The sequence below is a fragment of the Phascolarctos cinereus genome, unplaced genomic scaffold (genome assembly GCF_003287225.1).
Source record: "Phascolarctos cinereus isolate Bilbo 61053 unplaced genomic scaffold, phaCin_HiC Scaffold_4;HRSCAF=312, whole genome shotgun sequence".
NCBI lineage: Eukaryota > Metazoa > Chordata > Mammalia > Diprotodontia > Phascolarctidae > Phascolarctos > Phascolarctos cinereus.
In genome coordinates, this window is record NW_027555847.1 from 146114604 (window position 1) to 146130220 (window position 15617).

Sequence of the window (15617 nt, forward strand, 5' to 3'; positions counted from 1 at the left end):
AGGCTTTAAATCTGAAAAGGGCTTTAGAAATCATCTTATTCAGCCTTCTCATTTGGGAGAGGAAACTGAGGCTCAGTTTCACTCAAAAGTAAAGATCATCTAGCTAGTCAAAAACAGAGGTGGAATTCAAACCCAGGTCTTCTGTCTCCAAAACCAGCAAACTTTTCTATTCAATTCGATAGCACTTATTCTCCTTTAAAAATAGATTTTATTCAACATTTTTACGTCATCTAGTTTTCCCCCTGTAGCTCTTCCTTTCCTGTTCTTATTTTCAATAGGACTTATACTGAAGCAGATTCAGTAATGACCCTGAATTCTGATTTAACTATTTCTCATTTGCATCCTGACCTCCACATTGGGTTGGGAATTCTTAGAGAAGATATTATTTGCATCTATTTGTGTGTGTGTGTGTGTGTGTGTGTGTGTGTGTGTGTGATACAGTATGAGTAAATATTCTATAAACATTTAGTGAATGAATTCTTTGGAGAGTAAGACTAGAGTGGGATTTAGCATTGCCTCGTGTTTAGCAGTGTCTTCGATAGAGTGGGCACTTAATAAATGCTTAGGATCAGAGGACTACAGGGTTAAAAGCTGGAGAGGATCTCAAAGACAACCCAGTCCAACCTCTTCATTTTAGAGATGAGAAAACTGAAACCTAAAGAGTGACTTTCCCAGGGTTACATACAGGGGAGTTGTAAGACTCAAATGGGATGGCAGATGTACAGCACTCTGCAAACCTTAAAGTGCTTACAAATGCCAGTCACTGTTGCCACTCTTCTTGTTGCTGTTGGCCTGCTGCTACCAGGTCTCCAGACTGGTTATTTAAATCCAATTCACTTGCAAGTCATGGTGTCACCTTCCTGGTGCTCTTCGAGAACAAAGGACAAATCACAGCAACTGAGCCTTCTCTTGCCATCCTACTGAGCTCAAATATCATTTATAGAGCAATATGGAGGGGTGTTTGTAAATGTTTACCAACTGGGTTCCGGGGGAGGGGGTGGGGATGTCCATACACTTTTAAGATTAATCTGCATCCATGAACACTTTCTTAAGACTAGACAATCAAAACAATAAATCAAGCTGTACTAATACGTGGCAATTATGTTTTTCCAAGGTGTAAGTGCTCATCCTAAAAACTTAACCATGGCTGATTAGAGCTGGCTTAAGCATGCCCCCTGGAGCTAACAAATGTCTATTTTATCCTTGCCACAGAGATGACATTGTGTTAGGATGGACTGAATATTCCAGATATTCCTAATTCAAATTTCATAGTATGTCACTTTCAGGTCCCAAGTGCACCAAAATATTTGCAGAACTCTTTTTGGCGTGGTAATAGAAAAAAAAACTGGGAACAAAGTAGGGGGAAAACTGGGGCATCAGTTGGGAATGGGGCAGTTAGGGGGTGCAGTGGATGGAGTTCTGTGCCTAGAGTCAAGAAGACTCCTCTTCCTGAGTTCCAATTTGGCCTCAGACAGATTGTCTCAGACAGTGTGTCTGAGCTGTGTGACCTGTTTGCCTCAGTTTACTCATCTGTGAAATGAGCTGCAGAAGGAAATGGCAAACCACTCCAGTATCTTGCCAAGAAAACCCTCAAATTGGGTCACAAAGAACTGAATATAACTGAAATGACTGAATAACAACAACAAAACAAACTGTGGCCAGGATATTACTGTGCCATAGTAAATGACAAATACGAAGCACAGGAAGACTTAGATGAATTGATGCAGCATGAAAAAAGCAGAACCAGGGGAAAAAAAACTATTTGACTACAACAATGTAAACCCAAAACTGATTGCTGTACAATTATAATGACCAATCTTGGCCCCGAGAAGAACTAAGAAAATACACCTTCCTTCCTTCCTTCCTTCCTTCCTTCCTTCCTTCCTTCCTTCCTTCCTTCCTTCCTTCCTTCCTTCCTTCCTTCCTTCCTTCCTTCCTTCTTTCCTTCCTTCCTTCCTTCCTTCCTTCTTTGCAGAAGTGGGGGACTATGGATGTGGAATACTTTATTTGCTGTCAGATAAGGTTAAGGTGTTTATTTTGCTGAACTACCTCTCTCCTCATCTTTTTTATTTCTTTATTACAAGAGATGACTCATTGGGTAAGTGGAAGAGAAGGATATACTCATAAAATAAAGGGATTTAAATGTATCATTAAAAATAAGATTAAAAAACAGGTTCTTACTTACCTTATCTATTAAATACCCTAAGCATTGTAGTGGAAAGAATGCTATGCTGGGAAGTAGGTATACATACCACAGCCTAAATATATAACATTACTCTATAGAATTGAGATAGATGGGACCACAGAGGCCATCTCGTCCAACCTCCACCTTTTAGATAATCACACAGGTAGTATGTATCAGAAGCAGGAAAGAGTCAGTTGTCTTTTTGACCATACAGGGTCCTCATCCATGGTGGCTGGGCTGGACAATCTCTAAGGTACCTTTTTGATCTGTGGGTGTGTGAAATTCTAGATATGAAAGTCACATGACTGACTTGAGGGGCAAAGAAGTGGGGTTACAGGCAGGGTTGGGTGAAGCCAGATAACAACCAGCTCTGAAGAGCCAGACTTTTAAATTCTCAGTGTGAGCATTTATGTCTTAGAAATGAAAAACTACAAATCAGGGTTTGAATTCATTGTTTTGTTGAGAAAGTCTATAGACTGAAGAAAGTGAGAGAGAAAATGTTAATGTTGTAAATTGAAAATGTATCATGCATCCTTTTTTTTTTTTTGGAAAGCTGGTTGTTAAACATATACCAGCACAACCCTGGACAGAGTTAGCTTTTTGCTGCAACCTTCTATGAACCATTGGTCGTGGACCCCTTTGGTAGCCTGGTAAAGGGAATGGATACCTCAGAATAATTTTTAAAGACATAAAATAAAATATAGAAACATAATTATCAAAACATTAATTAAAAAAGTCTATAACCTATATCAAATCTCTTGTCTTCTCAATAAGGTGGGATGGAAGGGGGGAAACTATGGAACTCAAAATTTTAAAAAAAATATTTTTAAAAAAGTACACAATCTCTGGATTAAAAATCCTTGTTATAAACTTTGAGATATTTAATAAGCACATGGTTAATATTTGGATAATGTGTACATATTAACTGGGGAATCATGACACAGTGGAAAGAGCACCAGATTTGGAACTAGAGGAGCTCCATCATCCCTTAACCACTCAAGGCCCAATTTTCATCAACTGAAAAATGAAAAGGTTGAACTATATGATCTTAAAGGTCCCTTCTGGCTCTAAATTCAGGACCCCAAGACCTTATGCAAGCTCCTTCCCCACTTGAAATCTACATTCCTCTGATCTCAAAGGAAAAACCCAGGAGGCATCCCCCTCATTTAGGTCAAAAGTACAATACAAAGTCATACGATGCCCTAGGCAAGCTGGAGCTGATCTGGCAAGCAGACAAGTTTTAGGCCTGGGGGAGAGCCAGAAAGCTGAGTCTTTGGAAAGAGTTCCAGGTGGCTGAGTCCATTTGCAGCACTTTCCCACTATACTTGGAGAGACTCTCTTACTCTCTCCTGTCTTCTTCCCCCAAGTTTGGAAGCCTGGATTTTCTGAGAACTAGTGAAGGCAGTAGGTAGAGCAAAACTGGAAAGTGAGATCCTAGGGAACACAGCTTTTCATCCTTTTATCTTTGTCTTTGTTTTTAATCCTTATGCCTTCTCTGTCCCTCTCTTAATCTTTCTCAATTCCCCTTTCAGGTTTCTTGTTCTCTTCCTGCATCCCTTCTGCTTGCCTACAGATGCTACTTCACCTTAAAATATACATTCTGCTTCTCTCATTACTCAACAATGGAAATTAAGGTTAGAAAAAAAAAAGCAAAGACACAAAATTATTTTATGTCTAGCCCATTTTGTCTCCTAGATCATAAATTCCTTATGGTGTCTATGTCTTTGGATTTAATCATATAAACATTATGAGTTCTTAGTGTACCGTATTCGCTTAGTTTCTTTTTTTCCCCTGGTCTTCACTTTCAGGAAATTAGCTTCTCTGAGCAATCGATTGACCCACAGCATGGTCTTTTGGGTCAAGATGTGGATTATTTAAACATACATACATATATGTGTGTGTGTATGTATATATACACACATATACATATATACACACATATGCATACATACATATATACATATATATGTATATATGTATATATATATATATATATATATATAATATATATATATATATATATATATATATATATATATATATATACACTTGATAGGGAAACTCAAATTAGGTACTCAAGTATATAACTGTAATTTATTATTAGCTCAAATCGCTGTCATTCAACAAGCATTTTAACTACCTATTCCACAACAGGTACTATGCTAGTTATTGGGGGCAGCAAGACAAAAAAGACAACAGTTGAATGGGATGTCCCAGTGAAGACTTCTCAGTGTAATTAAGGTAATGGGTTCAGAAGGTAGGATAGGGTTAAATAGAATACTGTAAGATCTTCTTTTTAGTGACAGATAGCAGTAAGCTCTGGCCTGCCCTTTGATCTTATCTTGATGTGCCTTTTATCCCAGGTCTCGGAAAAACCCCTAAAGGCTCAAGCCCCCTTATCTCTCTTTGACAGGGTTTTATTCAGATGGCTTTCTGTTCCCAACATTATCTATTCAATCCCTGAGACCTCCCAAAAACAATTGTAAATTGCACATTTTTTATTGCTCCTTTGACATCATCTCAACGAACTAAGAAATATAGAGATGTATACTATGTCTGGCATGTGAGATTGTGAGCCAAGTTAAAGGACAGCTGTGGGGGAGGAGGAATTTTTTTATTATTTAAGCCAGCTTATGTGTCTATGTCCCTTGTCTCGTGTTCATCAGAGCTTACTGATAGAGGGACACCTAAATCTCGAGATTTGAAATATTAATAATTATAGCTATAATAAAATAACTTTCTGTTTCTCCTTGGACACCTCTGTGTTTTGTTTTATTTTTAATTTGAGTGGCATCCCACACACAGTCTTAGTCCTCAAGGACTACTGTTGTATGGGATTCAATAACCTGCTAAATTTAAATGGTCCCTCATGTTAGAATAATAATAGGACAGGGTCTTGAAAAGTAAGAATCATGCTTACTTCTAGGGGGTGTCTGTTATGTGATACATAAGGTGTTTCCCTATTTATTTTTCACAAAACATTTCTTGTATAGCTGTAACAGAACAAAACTCAGGGCCTGTTTATGTTATACATGCCCAGTTCAAAAGACACATGCTAGAGGCAGACCATTGCTTACTTTTTCAGTTGTTGCTATTAGTTGATATCCACGCAGCTTTAATACCTTTCTTTGAAATATCATTAACTTCCATTTCTAGCCTGTTTGACTAAATTTAGTTTCCGTTTTATTCCCTTGCATGCATATTTTCTGATGTACCTAACATTGTCAGTATTCTGTAGGTTCATTGCTAAAAACAGCATTTGAACTAACTGCATTTTAAGATCCATTTGGATTTGAAAAATCACCTTCTAGTAAAAAATGTGTCAACTGAATGTCAGGGTTAAAAAAAAACAGTGCTGTGTTAGTTGAGTTAGTTCTCTCTACAGAACAGTGTCAAAGAAAAATAAAGGGAAGGGGCATGTCAGCAAGTGATGGTTTTAATTACCAGCTTTCTCCGACATTGCCCCTTTGCTTAGCACTTTCACTATTTACAAAAAGGACAGGTTCATATGGCACTGCACGGCCCTTTAGGGCACCCAGCAATGAGAGGAAGAGAAGAGTGGGAGGAAAAAGCTGAAGTGTACACCCTGCAGCTGTACTAAATGAGATTTGAAGAAGCAGGAAAAAAGAGAGAGGAGGAAGTAGGATGGGCAGGAAATCTGAAATCTATGAAATCCTGAGGGAGGCTGGAGAATGCTCCCAAGAATGGGAGAAATCTTCTTTCCCTAGGTATCTAAATTTTGACCCAAAGAAATGGATACCTTTCTAGCCATATGCATTCACGAATATGACCAGAATTCACTGATTCTCTGTGTAAACACTAATAAAATGGAGCAGACTCATACAAGACTTGGAAAGGCTTGCTAGTGGGTTGTTCCCCTCTCCCCAACCCTCCCTATATAACCTTTCCTAACTACATTCTCAGGTTATGTGTGCGTATAGACCAAACCTATGATTGCAAAGGTCTAAGGAATTCCCTTTTCCAATGCAGGTTGGCAGCTGTTCTATAACTTGAGATAGCCTTAGAGACTTGCTGGGGTTGGAGGGGGAAGGGTATTGAGAGGTTAAGTGACCTGCCTAGGGTCACAAGGTCAATATATGTTCTGGGTAGGAATTGAACCCAGGTCTTTCTGATTCTGCGGCCATCTCTTGATCCACTAAACCATACTACTTTTCAACTATATCCTTGTAACTATTAAAATACTAGAATTAATATAGGCCAAAGGACTAAAGAACACTATAGTGTAAACTATTTCTCTATAAAACTTGATTTTTTCTACTCTCTTCTCTTAAAAAGGACAGAAATTCCCATAATCTCTTTTTCAAAAAATATTGTGACTTCTGAAAACTCTATACATTCTAAATAAACTCCACTGTTATTAAATAAGGTAAAAGTTCCATGATATAATTCTTAAAACAAAAGCTTTACACTTACACAATGCTATATTGCTAATGATATATTTAGAGCTTGGTCCAAACTTCAACAAGTCAGAAAGAAAGAATATAATGTGAATGCTGACACATCATATTCAAAGTTTTAATAACAATCAATCAATCAACCAACGAATAAAAATATATTGGTGCTTATTATGTGTCAAGCATTGTACTAATCATATCAGAGGCTAATTCCTTTTCTTTGACAGTAAGTGTGGATTTCCCCAGGTCACAGGGGCTATTCAAGGTTCAAGCGTAGATTTCCTAAAGGGAATTATGCCAGAGACGGCTATTTTGGACTTCTGCACTACTTCTCAATCTCTTCAGACATGAATGGTAGCTACTAGAGATTATGGAAAGCAGTCAAAGACAACAGGTATTTACTTAGGTATGTAAATTTTTACTGCTAAAGTTCTAACTTCACCTACTTTCCCTTCAATCTCTTTTTGCCTTTAATCTCACCAGCTTTGTACATTACCATGGACAGTGTATTCAAAAGAATCGGCTTCATCAGGGGTGTCCAGGTCATCCACATTGATGTCAATTTCATCTGGGCTATCTAGGTTATCATCAGAGAGAACAGATCCTTCACTCTGGTCCAGAGAAAGGTTGATATTTGGGGCTGTGAGTTTTATCCTCCGGGGGTGAGAGCCCTCAAGATCCAGAGAATTAGGTGGTTCTAAAAAGACAGCAGGAATAGCAATATTAACATAGGCCAGTTTTATCACATTGGTAACTCCCTTTTAGGGTGTAAACTCCTATGGAGGAGCTTTTTTTCAAACTTTTTTGTAACTTTTGAGTTTTTTTTAAGTGTTTTGTTTTACCATTACAAACATTTACAGATTATTCCCACTTTAAGAAAGGTTTCTTATAAAAAAGTAAAGTTAATAATACAGTGATTTCAAATGAAAGTGCAGACAACATTTCACATCTGTACCATTCCCTCATCTCTCTATTTTTTTAACTTAACAGAAAAAATTGAAAAAAAAGAAAAGAAAAAACAAATTTCTTGCAAGAAATATACATGGTCAAGCAAAACAAATTTTATCAATGGCTGTGGAAGTAAATTGTCTATGATAACACAGCTAGTAAAGATTAGATGTGGGACCCGAACCCAGGCTTTCCTTACTCTTAGTTCAGCATTCTGTCTGTTATAGATAAGTTAAAATAACTATTCTTTATTTAATATCATTTTAATCGCAGTCAAAGACACAACAAAGAAAATTACTGACCCATCAGGCTTAGTTGGCATCACTAGTCATCACTAGTACTCCTACAGTGTTTAGAATGTTGAACTTGGGAGTTAGGAAGACCTGAATTCAAATTCTTTCCCAGAAACTTACTAGCTATGGGACCCCAGGGAAATCTCTCTTATCTCCAGTTTCTTCATGTGTAAAATGAAAGGGATGGGACTCGATGGCCTCTAAATTCTTTTTCAGCTCTAAATCTATGACCCTACTAACACTGATATTCAGCATAATAGCATCCTTTCTGCAGTTACAAGGGAGCCAATGTAACAGCCATTGATGAGAATCTCATTGCTAATATCTGCAGGTATAACTGCCTCTTTATGTTCCAATGCTCCCCCATGTCAAGTAACTGGATAAACGTCCAGAAGCAGAGGTAGGTGGGTACGAGTAGGAACCATACAAACTTTTCTGGCTGTTCTTAAATACTGTAAACCAACTACTCTGCTTCTTTTAGGTCTGGGACTGGGTCCTGGTCCCAGCCCCAGCCCTGGCCCCTTAGGCTCGCAGGTTAACAGGAACAAGATGAGATTTCCATATATACACAGGGTAACCAAAAAACCCCAAGAACTTCAACTTTCTATTCATTCTCACTCAAACCTCAGGTAGTGCCTATAAATGAATAGCCTGAAAGTAACTCAGAATAGCTTATTCCTGAAACAAGTCTCTTAATTATGCAGGCTCAGGAGCCACATTTTATTTTCAGTAACTTATCCACAAACCCTTGAGGGTGGGCCCCAGAGTGGTTTTACATAATTAGGGCATTGAACTGAAACTGACTGCCTTCTTGCTACCATATTTCCTGTAAATTTTTCAACTTTTTAGCATAGATTTCCATGAAGAATCATAGAATCACAACATGATAGACTTGGAAGTGATGGTGGAGATCACCTCATTCAATAACTTCATATTAGAAATGAGGAAAGTGAGGCCCAGAGAGATCAGAGCTGCAGGGGACATTAGAGATCATACCACACACTACCAACGCCTCATTTTACAGAGAAGGAAACTATGGAGGCTTGGAGGGCTTAAGTGACTTGTTTAAATTTAATGAGTTGCACAGCTGTGACATGAACCCAAATCTTTTAACTTTCTCCATTATGTTGTTGTTCAGTCATTTTTCAGTTGTGTCCCATCCTCTATGACCCCATTTTGGGTTTTCTTGGCAAAGATACTGGAGTGGTTTGCCATTTCCTTCTCCAGCTCGTTTTACAGATGAGGAAACTGAGGAATACAAGGTTAGAGTTAAGGCCCAGGGTCACAGAGCTAGTGTCTAAGGCCAGATTTGAACTCAGGAAGATGAGTATTCCTGACTCCAGGCCCAGCACTCTATCCACTGCACCACCTAGCTGCCTTTTGCATTATACCACATGCCTTTTTTATTTAGTGAACAAGGGCTGTATTGGCAAATCTGGACAGCATACTAAAAAATAGAGACATCACCTTGACAACAAAAGTCCATGTAGTCAAAGCTATGGTTTTTTCAGTAGCAATGTATGGCTGTGAGAGTTGAACTATAAGGAAAGCCAAGTTCCACAGAATCAATGCTTTCAAACTGTGGTGCTGCAAAAGACTTTGGAGAATCCTTGGACAGCAAGGAGGTCAAATCAGTCAATACTTAAAGAAATTAATTCTGGCTATTCACTGGAAGGTCAAGTATTGAAGCTGAAACTTAAATATTTTGGCCACATAATGAGAAAACAGGAGTCATTGGAAAAGACCCTGATTTGGGGAGAAATTGAAGGCAAAGAGGGGAAGGGGATGGGAGAGGCCAAGATGTCCTAGAAACAATGAACATGAGCTTGGACAGATTTCAGGAGATGGTAGAGGACAGAAGAGCCTGGTGTGCTATGGTCCATGAGATCACAAAGAGTGATCTGAACAACAACAACTATAACAGAGTAGATAGCAATCATAGCAACTAAAAGCCATGAGAGATGAAGTGGAGACATAAGAGATAATATGGCTCCAAATACAAATTATCATTGCTTAAATTAACTATGAAATTAATATAACAAAATAAGTCTAAGCTCCCAGCAAACCCTGCCTCCCTCCCTCTTTATTTTTTTTTCTAGCACAAAAGTATTTGTTAAAAGCACAGGAAATATTCTTCTCACTGAATAGTTAAATGTCTTGGGTGTGGAATGTTGCTAGGAGAATGAATTAATGCTTTTCTCACCAGGTCTCATGTCTGCAGAATTGGGACTTAGCTCTTCCTCTTCAAAGGGGATATCCATTCCTACATCATCTGCTAGTGTTCTGGAAAAAGCAAAACAAAGAGTTAAAAGGAATGGCTATTTTGATTGTTGTTTTCTTTTGAAAGGTCCCCAAAGATTCTTAAAAATATCTCTGTCTCTCTCCATGGAAGAGGTGGGTGAAGACAGAAATCTGGAACACCCTGAGGCTACTTCTAGGAAAGGTGTCACTTAGGGCAGGAGCAGAGTAGGTCCAGGGAGAACTGGGTCAGGTCAGGGAGAGACTTACTTGGTTCACTTCCAAACTGAACTCTTCCTTGTGACAAAGAAAAACAATCAGGCAATGAGTTATCCCTTGTTAGGGAAAGGAATGGTTCCATTTGGAAGCTTCCAAATTTAATTAATTTTCTTGCTAATTAGTTTCTAAGCTGCCAAAGGAGTAAAAGTACCACCAAAATGTAACTGTAACAAATTTTAAAGTTATATAACCTTTAAAAATCACATCTTAAATTTATATCCCTTCTAAGTTTCATTGCCTGTATCCCAGTTGCTCTGGTCATTTTTCCTAGCCTAAAATTAAAACTAATTTAGGTTTTCAAATTCAGGTAAGACATTTTCCCAGTTGTAAGAGATAACAACTGTGGCTAGTTGCTATACTCTACACAAATAACCAGTCATCCCCTTTTACCTAAGTTGGATAAGAATTTTAAAATTTATCACAGAAAATCTCAGAAGCAGGAAAGATGGTGGATATTATTTTGGCTTTCTATTTTTCATGTTATCTGGGCATATTCAAGATACTATATAGACATGTCCTTATAGGACATATCTTTGGACTTTCCCTTCAGTGGAAATACGTATGCATATATATGTATATAAGCAATGTATGTCTGTGAGCATATATATATATATATATATATATATATATATATATATATATATATATATATATATATATATATATGTTCATGTATACATACATACACACATACAATATTTGGCACTTGGTGCTATACATATACACATACATATAATTTATGTGTATCCATATATGCACATATATAAACAGTTTTCTAGAGATTTACCAATAACAATTGACATGAAAACATGTTCCGAATCAATTACAGTAAAAGAAATGCAAATTTTTTAAAATTTAGGTTTTTAACTTATTTCTTGCTAATTGAGAAAGATCACAGAAGACGGCAACAATCAATTTTAGAGGAACTATGGGAAGATAGACACATTGAAGAAACAATGATGGAGCTGTGAAGATGTGGTTCAATTATTTTGTATTTTAATTTGCATTATACAAAAAAAAATCATTAAACTCTCTATGTACTCTGCAATTTGACTACTGGGCATATGGCCCAAAGGAGGCAAAGGCAGAAACAAAGGTCAAATCTACACCAAAATATTCATTATGTCAGCAAAGAATTGGAAACAAAGTAGATGTCTATTAACTGAGGAACAGTTGAAAAAATTATGCTATGTGAATGTAATCAAACATGATTTTACAATGAGAAAACGTGAATATGAATAATATAGAGAAACAAGGGAAGATGCACGAATGAATGCAGAGTGAAATATATAAAACCACAATAACAAGATACACAACCATAACAATACTGAAAGGAAGTTGAATGTTGAGTATATAATGGAAGGAAAGAAATGAGAATTTATTAAGCATCCACTATGTGCTAGGCACCACACACTAAGTGCTTTACAAATATTATGTCATTTGATCCTCACAGCCTCCCTGTATGGTAGGTGCTAGTGTAACCTCCATTTTACATTTGAGGAAGCTGAGATGGAAAGAGATTAAATCACTTGCCCAGGATCACACAGCTAGTAAGCATCTTCTGTCAGATTTGAACCCAGGTCTTCCTGATTCCAATCCCAGCACTCCATCCACACCACCTAGCTGCCTCTAAAGGGGGGAAAACCCCAAACCAATTCGAAACAGGGGAGGCCCTGAAGAAAAGAGAGTGAAGCCTACCTCCCCCTTCATGGTGAGTGGGGAAGACCAGATCAGAGTATTATGTACACTGCTGGAAAAGATTTCTGTATCGGATATTTTTGCCTAATTGTTTTTCTTTGTCACAAAGAAAAATTCAATCTGGAGAGGATAGGTAAGAAATTACTATGATGCAAAAAAAGCTATTAATAAAAACTTTTTTTATTTTAAGAAAAAAACTGTTGGAGCTGGGCATTCAGAGATGACTATAACATCAATGTCTCATGTTTATAGAACTTTAGGATTTACAAAGCACTTTCCCTCCTAATGACTCCAGAAAGTAAGAAGACTTATGGCTTATTATCCCCATTTTACAGCTAAAGAAACTGAGATTTAGGTTAAGTAACTTGCTTTGGGTTAAACAGCTAATAAGTGTACTTGTGGAATATTTTAAATTTAAAGCAGTATTTTTTCAGAACACTATTTGACTTCATAATATCCCATAATTTGGGACAGATCCTTATATGTAAAGTATTCACCTTGTTACAGTCTTATCCCTATATCTACATTGGGTTTAAGCAATTCTGGGGTTCAGATGTTGTTGTTTAATCATTTCAGTTGTGTCTGACTCTTTGTGACCCCATTTGGGTTTTCTTGGTAAAGATACTAAAGTGGTTTATTATTTCCTTCTCCACTTTATTTTATAGATGAGGAAACTTAGGCAAACAGGTTTAAGTGACTTACGCAGGGTCACACAGCTGGTAACTGTCTAAGCCAAGATTTGAACTCAGGAAGATGAGTCTTCCTAACTCTTCCTACCTCTAGGCCTGGTACTCTAGCCACTGTGCCACCTAGCTGCCCCTCTGGGGCCTGGAGCACCTGAGAATTTGAGAGGCCCTTGGGCTATGAGCAATGAATAATAAGAATTTAGTTAGTAAGTTTCATTGCTGGGGAGATTGTGTTTTAACTGAATTTTGTACCTCCTCCAGCACGTAGTATAGCGTTCTGCACACCGTTCAACAGATGTCTGTTTAATGAGCAACGTAAAATCTCAGTTAGAATGATAAACTATTAACCAAACATAACACAGGTGCTAACCTGAATTATACTTAGGGTGATTCTTTAAAGTATCAATCAACCAATCAAAAAGCATTCCTTCTATATACTATGTGCCAAGTCTTACATGTATCCTGCCCTCAAAAAGCTTCCATTCTTTTGGATTATAATGCCTCCATTTCAGGAAACAAAGACCTTCTTTGAGGCCAAGATTCAATGAAGATCTCAGAATCTAAATACTCTCTTGGTCTATTTATGCCTGCTAACCATCTGGAGATGGAGTTCAACTCAAATCCTATTAGCTGAATACATTCACTATAAAGAAAATATTTTGGGGGCAGCTAGGTGGTGCAGTGGATAGAGCACCAGCCTTGAAGTCAGGAGGACCTGAGTTCAAATCCAGCCTCAGACCAAACACTTGACACTTACTAGCTGTATGACCCTGAGCAAGTCATTTAACCCCAGTTGCCTAAAAAAAATAAAAATAAGAAAATATTTTCAACTCCTAACTAGTGGCCTATGACAATTGTGCTTTATTAATACTCTCTCTCTCTCTCTCTCTCTCTCACGCACACACACACACACACACACACACACACACACACACACACCCTACTCTAATGCCATTCAATATAACAAATCGTAGTATCTAGTGGCTCCAGAGATAGTACAAAACAAAACAGTCCTTTCCCCACAAGGAGTTTACCTTTTTTTGAGTAATACAACATGTAAGCAAACAAATACACAGATACATAATAATTTGATTAAAAAGCAGAAAATACTAACAGTTTAAGGGAATCTTCCACAGGAATAATGAATAAATGAAAAATCAATGAAAAAAGCATTTATTAACTGCTTGCTTTGTGCAGACATAATGGCAAACACTGAGGATGCAAAGACAGGCAAAAACAAATAACCACAAATAATTTGTTATAAATATTTTCCCCTTTTTTCTTTGTATAATACTTAATTTCTCTAATAAAAAATTGTGTCAACTATAGAAGGCATTATAAGGATACTTTTAAAAATATAATTAAAATTAAATGCAAATACGAAAAAGCAAACAAGCAAATAAATAAGAATACTTGTAATAATTCTAATATAAAGGAAAAGTGGTCTAAAGCAAGGATTCTTAACTATTTTCATGTCATAAATCTCTTTGGCATTCTATTGAAGCTTATGGAGCCCTTCTCGGAATAATGCTTTTAAACACATTAAAATTAAATAAACAACATAAAATTATGTATTATTATTAAATTAAATTATCAATTAAATAAATTAGCTCTCTTTCTTCAAAAGGGATGGCCACTAAATAAAATTAAATTGGTTCTCCCTCTTCAAAAGGGATACCCAAATTAAATAAAATACATAGAACTGCAAAGGAAACAAATTATATTCAAATATAGTTATCAAAATATTAAGCAAGTTCATGGACTCCAGATTAAGAACTCCTGAAAAGGCCATATATATGTAAGATTAAATTTCATTTCATCTGTAGTTTTCATCATTGTGCTTCATTAATTACAGATGCATATGCTATTATAGCCTGACAAAAAGTTTAATGCAGCCACCACTTGGATATTGGTCCATATACATGAGAAATTCAGTGCTGAACACAGTTTAGAGGGGCTGACAAACTTGTCTGCTGAAGGGGAATTGATGGGAAAAAGGTCTTTATTTTTCATGTCCCTAAGGAAAATAAAATAAAATAAAACATATTCTATCAGGGAGATGCAGGAAAATCAATGGCTGGTTCAAAAAAAGGGAAAGTATGGAGCATGAGGTAAGGGAGTGGAGGGAAAGAAGAAGGGTAAAAGAAGTAAAGTAATAGGTAGTTGAAATAGGAAAGATAGGTGAAAGAATTAAGACCATGCTAGGAACAGAGGGAGAAATTAGGACCAGGGCTAGACAAGGGGTCAACTTGAGGCTAGAACATACTCAAAAAGAGATGTGAATTGTACTTACTCTAATCCCTTTAACATGATTATATTAATTCAGTAATTTTACCATGTTCCCTGGGCAGCAAAACACAGGATTTAGTGAAGTATGATATGAAAGCAGTTTCTTAGACCAGGTAAGTAATCCTGCCACTGTCTCACCAAGAAACCACTCAGGCAAATTACTCCATCTACATGGAACGACTGATTAGAGTCTGAGCTTTCTTGGGGTCAAAAGTGTCAATATAGACCAGAGTTAAGGATGACACACAAAAACCCAGCAACAAGGCTGAGTCTGTAAACACAAAATGACACTGTTCTGGTTGCTAAGAAAAGATACTCTATCCATCTCTGCTCAACTACATCTTTGCTTCCACCTAGAGGTTGTACCCAACACTGTGATTTTTAAAGAAGATGTCTGAGATACCCAAGAAGATGCTTTGGGGTTTGCTTTCTACCCTGGCCTGACCTATTTATTTCCCCTATGCTCAGCCCATATTCAGGATCACGCTCATGGCTATATGTAGTGTGTGTGTGTGTGTGTGTGTGTGTGTGTGTGTGTGTGTGTAGTTTGATAAATAAGCTTGATATAAAGGATAAGAAGTCACCA

At 37.1% G+C, this 15617-nt stretch overlaps 1 protein-coding gene across 1 annotated transcript in view; it reads right to left on the minus strand.

Moving 5' to 3' along the window:
• PRUNE2 (prune homolog 2 with BCH domain) overlaps window positions 1-15617 on the minus strand; it is a 324875-nt gene that overhangs the window by 44943 nt on the left and 264315 nt on the right. The window contains 2 exon segments of the mRNA XM_020995504.2: window positions 7097-7297; window positions 10045-10124. Coding sequence (XP_020851163.2) covers window positions 7097-7297; window positions 10045-10124 — 281 coding nt within the window.